This window comes from Podarcis erhardii, assembly GCF_964252035.2.
Source record: "Podarcis erhardii genome assembly, chromosome: 14".
Taxonomy (NCBI): Eukaryota; Metazoa; Chordata; class Lepidosauria; order Squamata; family Lacertidae; genus Podarcis; species Podarcis erhardii.
In genome coordinates, this window is record NC_138503.1 from 54,220,176 (window position 1) to 54,237,816 (window position 17,641).

The 17,641-nt window shown below is 52.4% G+C and overlaps 1 protein-coding gene across 1 annotated transcript in view; it reads left to right on the forward strand.

Moving 5' to 3' along the window:
- Positions 1–1,136: 1,136 nt before the first annotated feature.
- Positions 1,137–17,641, forward strand: part of LOC309329095 (coronin-7-like) — a 100,462-nt gene continuing 83,957 nt past the window's right edge. Inside the window, 8 exon segments of the mRNA XM_081839624.1 lie at positions 1,137–1,548; positions 1,551–1,687; positions 5,595–5,691; positions 8,876–8,950; positions 10,717–10,787; positions 11,726–11,909; positions 14,693–14,769; positions 17,408–17,458. Coding sequence (XP_081695750.1) covers positions 1,494–1,548; positions 1,551–1,687; positions 5,595–5,691; positions 8,876–8,950; positions 10,717–10,787; positions 11,726–11,909; positions 14,693–14,769; positions 17,408–17,458 — 747 coding nt within the window. The 5' untranslated portion in view covers positions 1,137–1,493.

Sequence of the window (17,641 nt, forward strand, 5' to 3'; positions counted from 1 at the left end):
TGGACCAGAGCACGCCAGGCCCTCCCGTCTTCCACTGCCTCCTGCAGTTTGGTCAAACTCCTGCTGGTGGCTTTGAGAACACTGTCCCACCATCTCGTCCTCTGTCGTCCCCTTCTCCCTGTGCCCTCCATCTTTCCCAACATCAGGGTCTTTTCCAGGGAGCCTTCTCTTCTCATGAGGTGGCCAAAGTACTGGAGCCTCAGCTTCAGGATCTGTCCTTCCAGTGAGCACTCAGGGCTGATTTCCTTCAGAATGGAGAGGTTTGATCTTCTTGCAGTCCATGGGACTCTCAAGAGTCTCCTCCAGCACCAGAATTCAAAAGCATCTATTCTTCGGCGATCAGCGTTCTTTATGGTCCAGCTCTCACTTCCATACATCACTACTGGGAAAACCATGGTTTTAACTATACGGACCTTTGTTGGCAAGGTGATGTCTCTGCTTTTTAAGATGCTGTCTGCGCCCTCTATTCTGCTTGGTCTCCCAGCAGTCATTCCTCCTCTGGTCACTGCTGTGGGTGCAGGACCTGACCGCCTGTCTCCAGGCACTGCCATCGCCTGCCATCTTCCATTCTGTGGACATGACCAAGCCAGAGTAGGACGTCGCTGAGGCTTGAGAGAGCACATCTTTTTTTGAGACTCTGTCTTGCCACACGTGATGCCCCCAAAAATTCCCGATGCACCACATGTGGAAAGTGTTGAGCCAGTCGCTGCTGATGGCCCACAACTTGCTTCAGTAAAGCACCCTGCTCAACACGCCAGCCTGGGAGACCACCACCCTCAGGGCTCGCCTCTATTTGAATGGAGGACATTCCAGTCCACCCACCTCAGATCCTTAAGAAACTCTTGCTCATCGGTAGGCAAACTAAGGCCCAGGGGCTGGATCCGGCCCAATCGACGTCTAAATCTGGCCTGCATATGGTCTGGGAATCAGCGTGTTTTTACATGAGTAGATTTTAAAATGCATCTCTGGGTTATTTGTGGGGCATTGGAATTCGTTCATCCCCCCCCCAAATATAGTCTAGCCCCCCACAAGTTCTGAGGGACAGTGGGCCGGCCCCCTGCTGAAAAAGCTTGCTGACCCCTCCTCTTGCTGCAAGACACCCTGTGTTCCACAGAGGGAGAGAGGTATATAAAATTTAATAAGTAAATAAAATGATTGTTAAAATGATGGCTTTAAAATTGAGCGTCAGGTTCTAGGACACAAAGGCGGTGCCTAATCTTTTCGTTCATAAACAAATCCCTTCTCAGCTGTAAAGCTCGCCAGGGCATCCTCTCGCGGGTGGGTTGGGCTTCTTTTGCCTCGCCTACCTGGCAAGGTTGTTGTCAGGATCAAACTGGGGCGCGTGGGAAGGGCGAGAGCCCCCCGTGTGCTGGCCTGGGCGGCAGGACTTTCTCCCCAAACCTTCCAGGTGGAAGCGCCACCGTCGTACCTGCGCGGCGCCTCCCGGGCGAAAGCGCCCCTCCGCCCGGCTCCTCCTTCCTCCTGGGCGCCGGATGGTGCTCAGTCCCCGGAGCAGCGGCAGAGGAGGAGGAGGAGGCGGCGGAGGAGGCGGGACGGCCGGGCGGGGCTTGGCGGCGATTCGGATCGGAGCCCGGGCGGCGGCGGCGGCGGCGGCGGGAGGCTGAGCATGAATCGCTTCAAGGTGTCCAAATTCCGCCACGCGGAGGCCAGGGTGGCCCGCAAGGAGGTGGGTGCAGCCGGCGCCCCGACGGGAAGGGCCCCGATCGCCGCCCTCCCTGCCCTCCGCCCGCACCTGCCTCCGGGGTCTTGGCTCCGCTGCCCCCGATCTCCCCACCCACCCCCGGGATGCCCTGCTCCCCATTGGCACCCTCTGCCCGGGGGCGCCCCCGGGGACTCCCGCTGCCCACCAGCCGGCGCGCGCCCGGACGCCCGGCGGGCACCCCTTCCTTCCTTCCCCTGCCCAGGGCGGCGGCGGCAGCAACGGGGGCGCCCTCGGGGTTAACCCCTTCGGAGCCGCGGCCGCCGAAGAGGTGGGGCGCCTTCGGGGCGTCGGCAGCCGCGCTCTGGGCGTGGGTCACAAGACGCGCCTTGCGGCTTCCGCGGCTTCCGCTCTGCCTTCCCCATCCTGTGCACAGCGCAGCTGCTCTCCGGGCTTGCAGCCGGCTTCCTCCTCGGGGGCCAAGGGGGGAAGGTGGCGCCTGCAGAATCGGGGGGCGGGGGGAGGGGCTTGCCTTGGGCTGAAGCCCCGCCTCCTTTCCCTCCTATGGAATGACGATGATGATCATTATCATCATAGAATTGTAGAGTCGGGAGGGACCTCCCGGGGTCATCTAGTCCGACCCGTGGCAAAGCAGGAATCTCAGCGGAAGCATCCGTGGCAGGTGGCCACGCAACCTCAGCTTCAAAACCTCCCAGGACGGAGAGTCCCATAAATCATGGAATTGTACAGTTGGGGAGTTGTAGTCCAAAAACAGCTGGAGGCCCAAGGTTGGGGAACACTGAGCTAGTCCAACTCCTTGCAATGCAGGGGGGGGGGCAGAAAGCCCCCTCAGGAGCTGCTACTTTGCCTGCGATCTGGGGAGTGCCGCAGCCTTGCGCCCTCTCTCATCTGCTTTGAGCAACCCTGGGCAACCCGTTTCCATTTGCCCTCATCCTGAGTGGAGGGGGGGGTCTGTATCCTGAGCCTCAGGCCTTGGCCCACCTAGTCCAGGGTAGTCTCTAAAACAGGCGGTCATCTTGGGCTTCTTTCTCTGTCCCCTGCTGCTCTTAGACAGGAGCTTAGAGGCTGGAAAAGTGGACGTGAAAAGGCTCAGAAAGCTTTGAAATTCTGTGCTTATTTTAATAGGAAGTGGTGTTCCTGCAACAGGGTGCTGAGCCCAGGATCTTCTGCATGCAGAGCAGGTGTCCTCCCACTGGGCTGCGCCCCTTCCTTAAGGGGAAGCATTTTGGGGTGGCCTCCAGGGCACCGCCCACAAACCAGACAGATGTTTGGGTGCCCAGGAGGCCCCCAAAATTGTGTCACTTTTTAGTTTGCGCAGAGCAAAGTGGCTGGCTGTGAAGAACACAGGCCTTGGGAGGGAGCCCCCTGACAGCCTTGGGGGCAGCCTGCCTCCCTGCCCCCTTCCCTCTGCCCCCTCTTGCGAGTCTGAGCGGCACCCCTCTTGTATGTGCTGCCTCATGCGGTTCGGACTGTGAGCTCTCAGCAGGGCCCCCTGTGTGGTGGCACCACCAGTGCAGCATGGATGACTTCTCAGGCCTAAAGGCCAGAATCGGATGAATGCCCTGAAATTTCAATGACTGCAGGAATTATTATTATTAATATAATAGAATAGAATATTGCAGAACCAGGGAAATGTCAGGCTTTCTGTTGCCTGGGCAACCTCCTCTGCCTGCTGGAAGTGTGAGAACTGCTTTGCTGGTGTGTGTAGCAGAAGTTGCATGAAAGAGCCTATTTTTAAGCGGAATAAAACCAGGCAGCCAACAAGCCTCCCTTTGTGTTGCCGCTGTGCAGTTTTTGAGGACTGCTGCTGGAGACTGAGCGCCAAAGGGCAGGTGGGCAGAGCTGGGGCATGCGGAGAATTCCCGCGCATAATCTCAGGGTCATTTTTTAAACCCACTTTTTGTCATGAAGAAGCCAGCCCCCCCCCCCGCCTTCTCAAGCAGCTTCCCGCAGGTCTTCCTGGTCCTTTCTTCATAGGAAGGGAGAATTCTGGGAGCTGCAGCTTCTCCCACCACTCAGATCCAGTGATGGGAGAAGCTGCGTTTGCTACAATTCTTCCACATCAAAGTTTGAGGCTTTGGAATTTGGCCACAGAAGCTGCGCACACGTCAACCTTGACTTGGTTCCCTTCTGCTCTAGGAACATATGATGTAAGGCTTTAGCCCTCCCTGTTGAGCATCTGCCTGGAACACCATCCACCAGGGAGCTGCAGGGAGGGATGTGGATGGAGGAAGAAGAAATGCTGGGAGCTCCGTTGCCTGGCAGTTTGTTTTCCTCCCGTGCGGTTTGGGGTGGAGGAGACCACAGGCAAAGGGGAGGGAGGGAGGGCTACCTTCAGATGTCTTCTAAAAGTCAGATAGTTGTTTATTTCCTTGACATCTGATGGGAGGCTGTTCTACAGGGTGGGTGCCACCACCGAAAATGTCCTCTCCCTGGTTCCCAGTAGCTTCACTTCTCTTAGGGAGGGAACCGCCAGAAGGCCCTTGGAGCTGGACCTCAGTGTCCGGGCAGAACGGTGGGGGTGGAGACGCTCCTTCAGGTATACTGCGCTGAGGCCGCTTAGGGCTTTCAAGGTTAGCAGCAACAATTTGAATTGTGCACGGAAACATACTGGGAGCCAACGTAGGTCTCTCAGGACCAGTGTTCTATGGTCTTGGCGGCCGCTCCCAGTCACCAGTCTAGCTGCTGCATTCTGGATTAGTTGTAGTTTCCGAGTCACCTTCAAAGGTAGCCCCACGTAGAGCGCATGGCAGTAGTCTAAGCAGGAGATAACCAGAGCATGCACCACTCTGGCAAGACACTGTGCAGGCAGGTAGGGTCTCAGCCTGCGTACCAGATGGAGCTGGTAGACAGCTGCCCTGGACACAGAATTGACCTGCGCCTCCATGGACAGCTGTGAGTCCAGAATGACTCCCAGGCTGCGCATCTGGTCCTTCAGGGGCACCGTTACCCCATTCAGGACCAGGGAGTCCTCCACACCTGCCTGCCTTCTGTCCCCCAGAAACAGTACTTCTATCTTGTCAGGATTCAACCTCAACCTGTTAGCCCCCATCTATCCTCCAAAAATGGGCCGCACAGTGCACACATGTGTTGGAATGTACACACTGGCTCTCTTCCCAGCTGGGATAAGGACAGAAGGAGTCACGGATTGCGCTAAGCGCATGGGGAGGTGCCTTGCTCCGTTGGGCGTGTCCTTTCCACTTTTGGGTGCCCGGTAATAGTTGGCAACCCCTTTGCAAAAGCTCACAGTCTTTCCTCTACTTCCCTGTGGGGGGCGGCCCTCTGCTTTGTAATAATAATAATAATAATAATAATAATAATAATAATAATAATAATAAATTTATACCATGCCTATCTGGCTGTGTTTCCCCAACCACCCTGGCCGGCCCCCAACAGAATATTAAAACCATGATAAAACAATAAACATTAAAAGCTTCCCTATACAGGGTTGCCTTCAGTTGTTCATTTCCATGACATCTGATGGGAGGGCTTTCCACAGGGCGGGTGCTACCACCGAGAAGACCCTCTGCCTGGTTCCCTGTAGCCTCACTACTCTCAGGGAGGGAACTGCCAGAAGGCCCTCGGAGCTGGACCTCAGTGTCTGGGCTGAACGATGGGAGTGGAGAAGTTCGTTTGGGTCTTTGATCTGGGATGGATGCAGGACCCCCCTCTGTCCCCTGGGCTTGGGGTGCAGATGCTTCTCCTCCTCTGACTCTGCAAGAAGATCCCTGCTGCTCTGCAGGAACGAGAGAAAAAGCTGCAGTGTCTCTTTCCCTCTCTTTCTCCCAGCTTTGGTTTGGGGAAGAAGGATGTGGCAGAGCTGCGGGTGGTTCCCTTTCCTCGCTGAGCTGTGGGGCAGGGAATGGCTCTCCCCCTCCCTTCACTTGTGCCTTCTGTCTCTCCTGTGTTGCAGGCCTGGATTGGAGACCTCCGAGCCGGCTTCCCGGCTGCTTCGGCAAACCACATCAAGGCTGGCAGCCGCTGGATTGCCTTCCACACAGACTCGGCAGGTAAGCTGTGGGCGAGGCCCTGCCCTGCCCTGCCCTGCCCTGCCCTGCCCTGCCCTGCCCTGCCCTGCAGGTGGTGGCTCCGCTACTCTCCGTGGGGCACACTTGCACGGTGCACTTCGACCGGGCAGAGAGGTTGCGCCAACCTGTGCAGGCATGTGGGAACTGTTGGGAGCTGGCACCTGGCAGCAGGGAAAGTCCCAGTTGCACGAGGATGGGAAACGCCTTGGGAGGTCCAGTTGCCAGGGGAAGAGGCATTCCCAGGAGGCTCGTGAAAAGGGATGGGTGTGCCACCTTGCCATTCCTGCTTCCTGCCGCTGCTGGTGGGCTTGGGCTTCCCCTTGTGCCCTACCCTCTCCCAAAGGTTCCTGCTTGAACCTCCCGGCGTCTCCAGGCCTTAGAAACTCTTGGGAAGAGCAGGGGAGATACCTGCCCCCTTTACCTGAGGGGCAGGGGTTGGAGAACATGTCCCAAGGGGACTCACCTGGGCTGGGCACAGGCAGGGGTGCGGAACCTCATTCCTGGGGCGCTGAATGCAGCCTTGCTGGCCTCTCATTCTGGAGCTCATGGCACCTGCTGTACCCCAACCCCCAAGAACACATCCCTGAATTGAGAAGGTTCCTCTTCCTTGCCTGGGTGCAGCAGGGGTGTAGAAACCTCTGGCTTTCTCTGCAGCCAGAAGTTACACACAGGTCTGATTTACACCAGTTGCTTTGCCCAGTGCTTTTTTCCCCAGGGGTATGCATACCCCTAAACATTTTGTGAATCTAAGTTTGGCCTCATTGAGGGGCAGTATTTCAATACAGTGGTACCTCGGGTTAAGTACTTAATTTGTTCCGGAGGTCCGTACTTAACCTGAAACTGTTCTTAACCTGAAGCACCACTTTAGCTAAGGGGACCTCCTGCTGCTGCCGTGCCACTGGAGCACAATTTCTGTTCTCATCCTGAAGCAAAGTTCTTAACCCAAGGTAATATTTCTGGGTTAGCGGAGTCTGTAACCTGAAGCGTATGTAACCTGAAGCGAATGTAACCCGAGGTACCACTGTATGAGTAGGAAAATGAGAGTACCCCTAAACATTTTTTTTTAGAAAAAATGCACTGGCTCTGCCCTCTTTGGCCTCCGGCCTCACCTGCCCTTGGCGTGTGGCCCTCAGAAGTCTGTCCTTAAGGGAATGCAGCCCTCTTGCTGAAGAAAGGCTCTCCCCAGCACCACCTGTCACCCTCTTACCTGGGGCTGGATGCCCCTTCCAGGCACTGGCTGTGCAGAATCCAAAGGTCCCTTCTGGGACAGGGTCCGCAGTGCCCTTTGTGGGCTCCTTCAGTCACTGGCAGATGCTCGCAAGGGGCTGCCTGCGGAGTTAGAAATGAGCCGGGCGCGTTTTGCGACTGCTGTGGGTCCCACTGCGACCACGTGGAGATCTCTGCATGCCAGGTTGGCAGCTGGGGAAAGCAAAATGTCACTTAGAGAAGGATTTGAAACATTTACCTTGTTTTATTCTGGGTTGTTTGATTTGATGTTTTAATGTGTTGTAAACCACTTTGAGATTTGTTCTTTAAAATACAAAGAAGTAAAGAAGCAACCACTAACACCTAGGCCTAAGGTGCCAATTGGCGATTAGATTATATATCTTGAGATTGTGTTGTTGTTGTTGTTGTTATTTATATACAGTGGTACCCTGGTTTAAGAACAGCCCTGTTTACAAACAATTCGGTTTACGAACTCCGCAAAACCAGAAGTAGTGTCCCGGTTTGCAAACTTTATCTCAGTCTAAGAACGGAAGCTGAACAGTGGAAGGGCACCGGCGGCGGGAGGCCTCATTAGGGAAAGTGAGCCTCAGTTTAAGAACAGTTTCGGTTTAAGAACAGACTTCTGGAACTGATTAAGTCTGTAAACCGAGGTACCACTGTATTGCCCTATACCTGGGGGTCTCAGGGCGGTTTGCAGAATATGTGCGAGAAAGAAAATTAAGTGTAAACACAATAATCGCCTTCGAAATCCAGCCCGCGGACGGTCCGGGAATCAGCATGTTTTTACATGAGTAGAATGTGTCCTTTTATTTAAAATACATATCTGGGTTATTTGTGGGGCATAGGCATTTGTTCATATTCCACCCCCAAATATAGTCCGGCCCCCCACAAGGTCTGAGGGCCAGTGGACCAGCCCCCTGCTGAAAAAGTTTGCTGGCCCCTGCTTTACACTGTTGATACTGTTGTGTTGACACATGCCTTACCAAGATGAACAAGACGGGAGTCTAGCTAAGTTGCCTGTAAGCTGCAATGTGCCAACACAGAGCGCATGTGTGTATTTCTAGAACACTGGTTTGGAGAACTTTCCTATGGGCATGCCTTGTATCTTCCCGGTTCTGTCCCATACAATGACTTTGTTTCTGGTGACGGGGGCTGTTTCCTGAAGGACATTTGTGCAGCTTCTGGCACAGGCTTCCTCAACCTCGGCCCTCCAGATGTTTTTGGCCTACAACTCCCATGATCCCTAGCTAGCAGGGCCAGTGGTCAGGGATGATGGGAATTGTAGTCTCAAAACATCTGGAGGGCCGAGGTTGAGGAAGCCTGTTGTAGTATCATGCCAAAGGTTATTAGTGAAACTGAAAAAGAACTAAAAGGTGTTGAATGTTCTCTTTAAATTTGAAGGTTCATTACTGTTCCACAAGATGTGTATTTCTTTAAAGGCCAGAGCAAATAACATGACCTAGTTTTACAGCTGTGAAGCAGTATAGCAGGTGCTGTTAAGTTATGTTAATTAAGCTGTTGGGCATAGTATATAAAGAGCAGCACCTAGCTGTCTCAGTACCCTGGTGGATGGGTCATGCTTACTGATTTTTTGTAAAAGGAGTTTTTGTTTTTGTTATGCAAACCTAGCAAAATTTATTTTAGCATTCCTTGTAATGTGTGGTCTCCCCAGCATGCCTTCTGCAGCACAACTAATCTGCAAATAGCCAACAAAAGTGAAATTCTGTTTATTGGGGATGCGTTAAAACCCAGTTTACTGTAGTCTTACCCTGCATAGAAAAAACTAGCAATGTTTGTTGCCTCAACGTCACCCATTAGGACTGGGAGAGTTCCCTGTTTGAAAATTCCACCCCACCCCTCATGTATTGCACCCATCTGCCCCCCCCCCAATGCATGTATCTGGTCTCCCTGTGACTTGTCTCTTTCCTTCCCCTTCCAGGTGTGCTGGGCCTTGTGCCCTTGGAGAGCCAGAAGAGATCCCAGAGGGTCGTTTCACAGCTGGGCTGCCACTCAGGTGAGCTTGGCACCTGGGCAGGGCTGGAGCCTGCCTAGGTGGGACGATGGAGTGGGGTTGGCGTAGGCGAGGAACCAGCTTCCTTTTCAGAAACTTCGTTAAATTCACGCCACCATTACAGAACGGAAACGTCAAGGTGCCGTCGGAGATTTACAGCAAACGTAAAGAGTTTACCAAACGTTACGCTTGTGATGATGATAAATATACAATGGATTTGACTGTATTTCTGCACCGCTTCCGTTTCACGCGAATCCCAAAGCGGCTTAATAAATAACAGCGACAAAACATCACAGGCGTAAATCATATAATAGAAATAACGAAACTTCGGTGAAACAATTATGATCTGCTATCAGCAAACCAGCAACTAAAAGAACAGGCTGAACGTCACAAATACAGCAAAAGTCATAGAGTCATAGCCCCCTGCAATGATATAGTAAATTCTGCCAGTTTATAGGCACCTGAGATTCATATTTCCTGCCCTGAAATCCCCACCTCCTCCTGGCTCGTGTGTCTCCAGCTTCCCCTTGTTCCCGGCTTCTCCAATTCCCTCTTTTAAGCCTGGCTGTTGTTTTGAGACTGTTCAGTCCCAGTTAAGCCCAGTCGAGAGAGGGGCACAAGCAGGGAAGAGACTCTTGGTCCCTGCCTGCCTGCCTGCCTGGGCGCAGGATGAGCCCTGCTCTCCCGAGGCAGCTGGCACGAGTCTCCCGCTGCCGGCTTGCATCTGCTGCAGGCCTGTGGAAACGGAAAATGACGCAGCGACCTACTTTTCCAGGGCAGGCCAGATGCCTCAGCCAGGCGGCCGATTTCTGTGCCAGGTCCACCCCCCCCCCAACACCACTTGCCCTCGAGATGGAGGTGGTTATTATTATTATTATTTATTATTATTTTATACCCCACCTTTCCCCCTGACAGTTGGCTTACAGGTAAAAATGAGAACAGCTCAAAACATCGGAATAAAATGTTTTTTTAAAAATTAAATAGTGAGAGAAGTAAAATTATGCTTGCATTTCTGGGGTGTGAGCCTGGGCAGTGTGCCTGGAGGTCCTGGGCTGCCCAGATGACAAGGCCCTGCTCCCGGCTGCACTGCTGTGGTCCAAAGGAAAGCAGAGCAAGACTCTTGGCTGCAGGAGTTGCCAGAAGGAGGTGTAAAGGGCATCATCCAGCCGTTTTAGGGACTCCAGATTTGTGTAGGGTTTAATCCTGAGCCTTTTGTTTTCCCAAATATGTGCCACATATGTTTATCTGTAAATCTCCCTTGGCCAATAAAGCGAGATGAGTGCCGCAACCCCAGAGTCATCCGCGACTGGACCTAATGGTCAGGGTACAGCTTCTGGGTTATGTGGCCAGCATGACTAAGCCACTTCTGGCGAACCAGAGCAGCGCACGGAAACGCCGTTTACCTTCCCGCCAGAGTGGTACCTATTTATCTACTTGCACTTGGACGTGCTTTCGAACTGCTAGGTTGGCAGGAGCAGGGACCGAGCAACGGGAGCTCACTCTGTCGCAGGGATTTGAACCACCAACCTTCTGATGGGCAAGTCCTAGGCTCTGTGGTTTAACCCACAGTGCCACCCAACAGCCCAATAGCCCCCCCCAATACATTTTGTTGTGTGTTGTTACTTGATGTATTGCATTCAGCTGACGCAACATCTGTACTACTGAAGACCTTTTTTCTTATTCTGTACCTAGATGCTATTCTGAAAATAGTTAACAAAATGCAAAGAAGAAACATGATCTCTCTCTCTCTCTCTCTCTCTCTTGCCCAGATGTGGTGACAGATTTTGACTTCTCTCCCTTTGACGAGCAGCTCTTGGCCACATGTTCAGCCGATGAAGTGGTGAGTGCTCAGTGAAGGGGTCCTCCTTTGGCAGACCCCCCCCAAGACCCTGGGAGGTTGTAGAGAAGACCCTTCCAGGCTCCATCTGTGAGTGGGGGGCTGAGAGAGGAAATAGCCCCCAAGACCTTTGCCCCATTGCTGCTGCTTCTGGAGAGGGCTGTGGGCCTGGAGGGGGGGCACACAAGTCTGGATTAAGGTGACCTTGGTGCAGTTCCTACAGTAGGACCCCTCCCCTTCCCCAGAAAAGGAATGCATGGAGTCAGGTGCCAGTAAAAACATCTCAAGGTGGTATTATTACCGTTTTATTAAATATAAAGTTCATTGGGACATACGATTGACTGTTAAACCACTCTGGGAATTGTAGCGCCATGATGGGAGCCTCCTAACAATGCCCAGAAACCATAACAAACTAAAGTTCCCAGGATACAAGTCAGGGCCGGATTTAGGTTTGATGCGGCCCTAAGCTGCTGAAAGTAATGGGCCCTTTTTATGTCCAGCTGTCCTTTGTCAACAACAAATTGCCGCTGTTTTGTGTGTGTTGAATATATGCTAAATGGTAATTCATAGGAGCCTACACAACACAAAACACTGTTGCTGTATGTAGGTTTTATTTTATTTCTTTTTTATCTTATATTTTGGAAATGTACATCCAGTTTTCCTTTAAATTTTTTGGGGGCCCCCAAGAGAGTGGGGCCCGAAGCTATAGCTTGTTCAGCTTATACGTAAATCCGGCACTAATTCAAGCCATGACCTTTTAGAGGAGTATTAATACCACTTTATAAGCGAAGATGGGACATTTCTTTTCTCCATCCCTTGACTGGAGGTCTCTGCTTGGCTTTGCTGCGCTTCCCCCACTTTGCTGCCCCCCCCCGTGGGTCGGGGTTCATCTTCTCCCAGGGTGACGGATGGACCTTTGCTCCTGGCCTCTTTCTCTGCAGGTGAAGGTGTGGCGCCTCCTGGACCCCGGCCAGGACCTCTCGTCTTCCCCCCACATTGCCCTGGGGCCGGAGGGCCGGCCAGTGGACCTTCTCCTCTTCCACCCCACGGCAGACAGCATCCTGGCCAGTGGGGCCCAGAAGGCAGTGAAGGTTTGGGATGTGGGGCATCGGCAGACTCTGGCAGGTGAGCTCCGCGGTGGGGGGGCACTTTCAGCTTGGGGGTATTATAAGAAAAACCTGCTCCTTCTTTCCTTATGGGGTACCCCGGAGCTGCATTCTGGATTAGTTGTAGCTTCCGGGTCACCTTCAAAGGTAGCCCCATGCAGAGCGCATTGCAGTAGTCCAAGCGGGAGATAACCAGAGCATGCACCACTCTGGCGGGGCAGTCTAAGGGTAGGTGGGGTCTCATCCTACATACTAGGTGGAGCTGGGAGACAGCTGCCCTGGACACCGAATTGACCTGTGCCTCCATGGACAGCTGTGAGTCCAAAATGACTCCCAGTTGCCCCATTCAGGACCAGGGTGTCCCCCACACCTGCCCACTCCCTGTCTGCCCAAAACAGTACTTTTGCCTTCTCAGGATTCAACCTCAATCTGTTAGCTGCCATCCATCCTCCAACCGCCTCCAGACACTCACACAGGACCTTCACTGGTTCTGATTTGAAAGATACTTAGTTCCTGAATCTCTTGTGCATATTGATAACTTTGCTCAGCTTAACAGATACTTCCTAGACTGTATTTACAGGTGTAAGCCCTTCAAAGACCATTGGAAAGCTTTTCCCATTTCCTTCCTCCTTGCAGAGAAATATTTGAGGTCAATTTGGGAGAGTCAAAATGGCTTCAGGATTGCTCTCCTGTACCATTTCAGACAGGGACGCGGGTGGTGCTGTGGGTAAAAGCCTCAGTGCCTAGGGCTTGCCGATCAAAAGGTCGGCGGTTCGAATCCCCGCGGCGGGGTGCGCTCCCGCTGTTCGGTCCCAGCGCCTGCCAACCTAGCAGTTTGAAAGCACCCCCGGGTGCAAGTAGATAAATAGGGACCGCTTACTAGCGGGAAGGTAAACGGCGTTTCTGTGTGCGGCTCTGGCTCGCCAGAGCAGTGATGTCACGCTGGCCACGTGACCCGGAAGTGTCTCCGGACAGCGCTGGCCCTCGGCCTCTTGAGTGAGATGGGCGCACAACCCCAGAGTCTGTCAAGACTGGCCCGTACGGGCAGGGGTACCTTTACCTTTACCTTTACCTTTACCATTACCATTTCAGACACATGGTTTATATTCTTACGTATGTGTTTGCCTTGTACATTTATGAACATTCTAGATATATATATATCCTTAGATATATATATAACCTTAGAATTCCTATAATGGGACTGGGAAGGGCAGGAGGGGAAATGGCCCAAGTTCCCCCCTCTGCCAGGGACGGCTTGTCTCCATCGGCTGCTTTGCGCCAACTCGGACTGTTTGCCCCTCTAGGCCAAGACTGCCCACCCAAGCCGGTGGCTCTCTGGGGTTGCCTCAGGCCGCCTTTCGCACCCGCTACCACTGGTCTCTTTCAGCTGAAGAGGGGCACTCTGCGCTTTCCAACGAGTCTTCTGCTAAATATTCTGAATTCATTCCGAATATTCTGTCAGGGATTGCCAGGGGGTTGGGCCTGATGACCTCTGGAGGTCCCCTCCAACTCTGCTTGGAAGCAGAATAAAGGTAAAGGGAGCTACAGGTGCATCGTGGCAGGCTAGCTGAGCACTGACCTTTGACCCCTGGCAAAAGGGGTGGTGTGGGGTGTCACAGGGAGCTCTGGGGTGGGGTTAAAAGCCCCTTGTGTCCCCACCCCTTCCCCTCTGTTTCTCTGAGCAAACAGATGTTGGGGGAAGAGGTCAAGGACATTCCTTTCCCAATGGTTGCCTTCCAGCTGTTTGGAACTACAACTCCCATCAGCCTCAGCAAGCCCTGGTTGGGGTTGGTGGGAGTTGTAGTTCCAAAACAGCTGGCAGGAACCAGATTTGCATTTCCGGTGAGATGCTGGGAAGAAGGGGCAGGTGGTGTTTGTCGCGCCCCCCCCCCAGGCCAGGAATGTTGTGTGAACAGGAAACGGGAACCCGCAAGGAGGCCCTGTTGCCTAGCAACCGGCCACAAGGTCTGCAAGCTCCAAGCGGAGGCAGCCGGACTCTGGGATGGAATTACTGTTCCCGAGTAGCAATTCCTCCTTCTCAGCACAATGCAAAGCCTTGTCCTCCTCTCCTTGCAGCCCTGGGAGCCAGATGATTTCCCTCAGGACAGAAAAGGATCCCAGAGGAGGAGATGGCCTCTGACTGGATGATAATAATAATAATAATAATAATAATAATAATAATAATAATAATAATAATAATTTATTATTTATACCCTGCCCATCTGGCTGAGTTTCCCCCAATCGAGTGGTAAAAACAATACAGCACTAAATATTAAAAACTTCCCTAAACAGGGCTGCCTTCAGATGTCTTTTAAAGTTAAGATAGCTGCTTATTTCCTTCACATCTGAAGGGAGGGCGTTCCACAGGATGGGCGCCACTACTGAGAAGGCCCTCTGTCTGACTAACTGAAACATGCTAATAATAATAATAATTTTTATTAAAACAATTCTTTATTGCAAAATAGCATTTTATGCTGTTTTTTGTTGCATCAATTAAGTGTTTTAAATTTGTTGTTAGCCACCCTGAGCCTGGTTTTCTGAACCGGGAAGGGCGGGGTATAAATAAAAACGTATTATTATTTATTATTACTCCAGAGGAAGCTGACAGCAGCAAAGGCAGATGTCGGGGAGGGCAGTGATGGCCTGCCTCTTCCTCAGCCTCCTGGAAGCATCATCTGCAGGTGCCGGTTGCATTGCACTTTGCTGCCCTGTTATTCTGCCCGCTCTCAGGCCAGGCGATCAGATTGCTCCACGAGTGGCGCCTGCCAGGAACTTTATCTCATCTCTTATCTTTCCCTGCAGAGCTGGAGCCTCACGATGACCAGGTCCAGAGTTTGGCTTGGAAACCTGATGGCTGTCTGCTGGGCACGTCCTGCAAGGTGTGCAGTAGACCAGGTGCTGGGGCTCAAGGGGCCAGTGTGTGTGTGTGTGTGTGTGTGTGTGTATGTGTGTGAAGCTGCCCTTCAGGTCAGCGGGTGACGGTCAAGTGATCCTCCTCGGGCTCCAACCGCTGCGCCGTGACCCACTTTGCTCCTGCTGCGATGCCAGGCATCTTGCTGCTGCTGCTTCTGACCAAGAAAGGTCTGTGGCCGGAAGGAGCAGCTGGAAGAAATAAGGGGAGCCAGCAAAAGGGACTCCGCTGCTTCCACAGATCTCTGTGCTGTTTTGCGCCCTCTTTGCTCCTGCCCTATAGAGTGTGGCACAGTGGGAGAGCCCACTCCCTGGGTGGCTCTGGGCCAAGTCACCATCTCTCCGCTGAGCCTACCATGCAGGGCTGTTGTGAGGATGACCTGGGGAGGGCTATAAATTTAGTAAATAAACAAGCAGTAACACGCCACTGTGGGTTAAACCACAGAGCCTTGGGCTTGCCGATCAGAAGGTCGGCGGTTCGAATCCCTGCGACGGGGTGAGCTCCCGTTGCTCAGTCCCAGCTCCTGCCAACCTAGCAGTTCGAAAGCACGTCAAAGTGTAAGTAGATAAATAGGTACCGCTCTGGTGGGAAGGTAAACGGTGTTTCCATGCTCTGCTCTGGTTCTCCAGAAGCAGCTTAGTCCTGCTGGCCACATGACCTGGAAGCTGCACACCGGCTCCCTCGGCCAATAAAGCGAGATGAGCACCACATCCCCAGAGTTGTCCGCGACTGGACCTAATGGTCCCTTTACCTTTACCTTATCATGCCACTTTTGGCAACCATGGCTCTCCCCCCATCCCCAGATCCTGGGAACTGTAGTTTTTTAAAGGATCTGAGAGTTGTTAGGAACCTCCTGTTCCCCTCACAGAGCTACAGTTCCCAGAGTTGCCTGGGAAGAGGGATTGGTTGTTAAACCAGTCTGAGAATCGTAGCTCTGCAAAGGGAACGGGTCTCCTAACACCGCTCAGCACCCTTTAAGAGACTACCGTTCCCAGGATTCTTTGGGGGAAGAAGCCAGAACTGCTTAAGGTGATACCGCTTTAAATGGCCTACACCACAAGGGACCACTGGGTGGCGCAACACGCGCACATAATGCGCCTCCCAAGGACTCACGCTTGGTGCAAAAAGGCGCATTGAAAAGCCTGCGGCTGCGATCTGGCCGCTGGCTTCTCTCAGCTTGGAAACAAAACGAAGAGCACCTCCTCAAATGTCTTTATTTCATAAAATCTATGCGGCGCTTGATTGCAAAACAAAACAAAAGAAACCCAAAGCGGTTTGCAGAGAGATGAAACGATGAAATTGAGAAAAATCCGCAGCCGTACTTCAGAACATACGAAAAGTTAAAAAGACGAAAGCGGATTAAAATTCGCCTCAACTTTCTGAGCATCCAGCATTGCAGGGGGTGTGGCTGTTCTGTGATCCGGGTCGGCTTGCAGGCCCTCCTGTTTTCAGCACGCACCAAAAAGAGTACAGTGAAGGCCTGGGCTTGGTATCAATAGGCAGGGAGTTCCAAAGTGTAGGTGCTGCCACATGGAACGACTCGGTTCTTACAAAGGTGGCACGTGTAGTAGACCCCTGCCCATTCCACCACCTGGAGGGGGCGCATGTGGACTAAGGGAATACTGTAGATAAACTGGTCCCAAGTTGTTAAAGGCTTTATCTACTAATAGTAACCTGCATGAACCATTGCTGCAAGCATTGTGGTATCTGCTAGCACAGAAAGCATTACCTAGGAAGCTCTGCAACCTTTTCCAGGTGTGTTTAGGAATGCCTAACCAGAACCAGTCTTGCAGATGAGCAAAGGGACCATGTGTAGTTTCACTTAAGGTTCTGGGTTTTTGGGCGTTTTGGGGGCTTTTGCTTCTGTAGACCGGCAAGCATCGAGGGCTGGGCACTGAAGCAAACCAGAATTAAGCCAGAGAATGTGTTTCAGAGCATTCATGCAAGCAGAGATTCCTAAGTCAGCTTCAAACTATGGTTTCACATTCTGGTCTGCTGATTAGGCTTGCCATATTCCTGACACCTGCAAAATTGGTGAGCTTTTTTAAGGAGTTCACCAAAATTGTTGAGCATTTTTTTTTTTTTGGAAACAAACCCAAATTGTCCAGCTTTTTAGGAGAAACCTAACCCCAAAAAAGTGATTTTAAGCTTTTTGAGCTGTTTCTGCTGCTTTTTCCATCGCATTGCCATACATCCAGGTTTTCCCTGACATTTTGCCAATTCAGCAAAATCCCCCCAACGCCATTTTTGCACCCCAAAACCAGGCCATGTCAGGAATTTTCCTGACGTATGGCAAGCCTATAGCTGATGGCCGTTGTGTGTTTGGACAAACAAACCATGGCTTAGCAAAGTGTGCGAACCAGGGTACTGTTGATGATACTTTTTATTTATGCTTTGGCTGGTACCCACTGTACCAGGTCGGGGTGCCAGGAGGTCACTGGATCATGACTAAGTTCTGCCTACCTCTCCATCCTCTCTTGCAAGGATACTGTGGACACTTAAGCATCATAGTTCTACATATAGCGCCTGATTAAATTGAGAATGGGCTGCTGCGTTTGTGGCAAACACAGAGTCCCTCATGACCTCCCTTTCTTCTCTGTCCTCAGGATAAAAAGCTGCGGATCTTTGACCCACGTGCCAAACCTACGGCTTGCCAGGTATCTAGGCCTCTTTGGTTTGGGGGCAGGGTGGGGTTGGGGAGAGGGCACTGCCAGGGCTGGGTTGTGCGGAGACACCCTGTCTAAAGCTGGTTGTTCTTCCTCCAGAGCAACTTCCTTGGGTGCCAGGACCCCAGGATTCCTGCCCCTCTTAACAGCTCACAGCGTCAACTTGAGAAAATG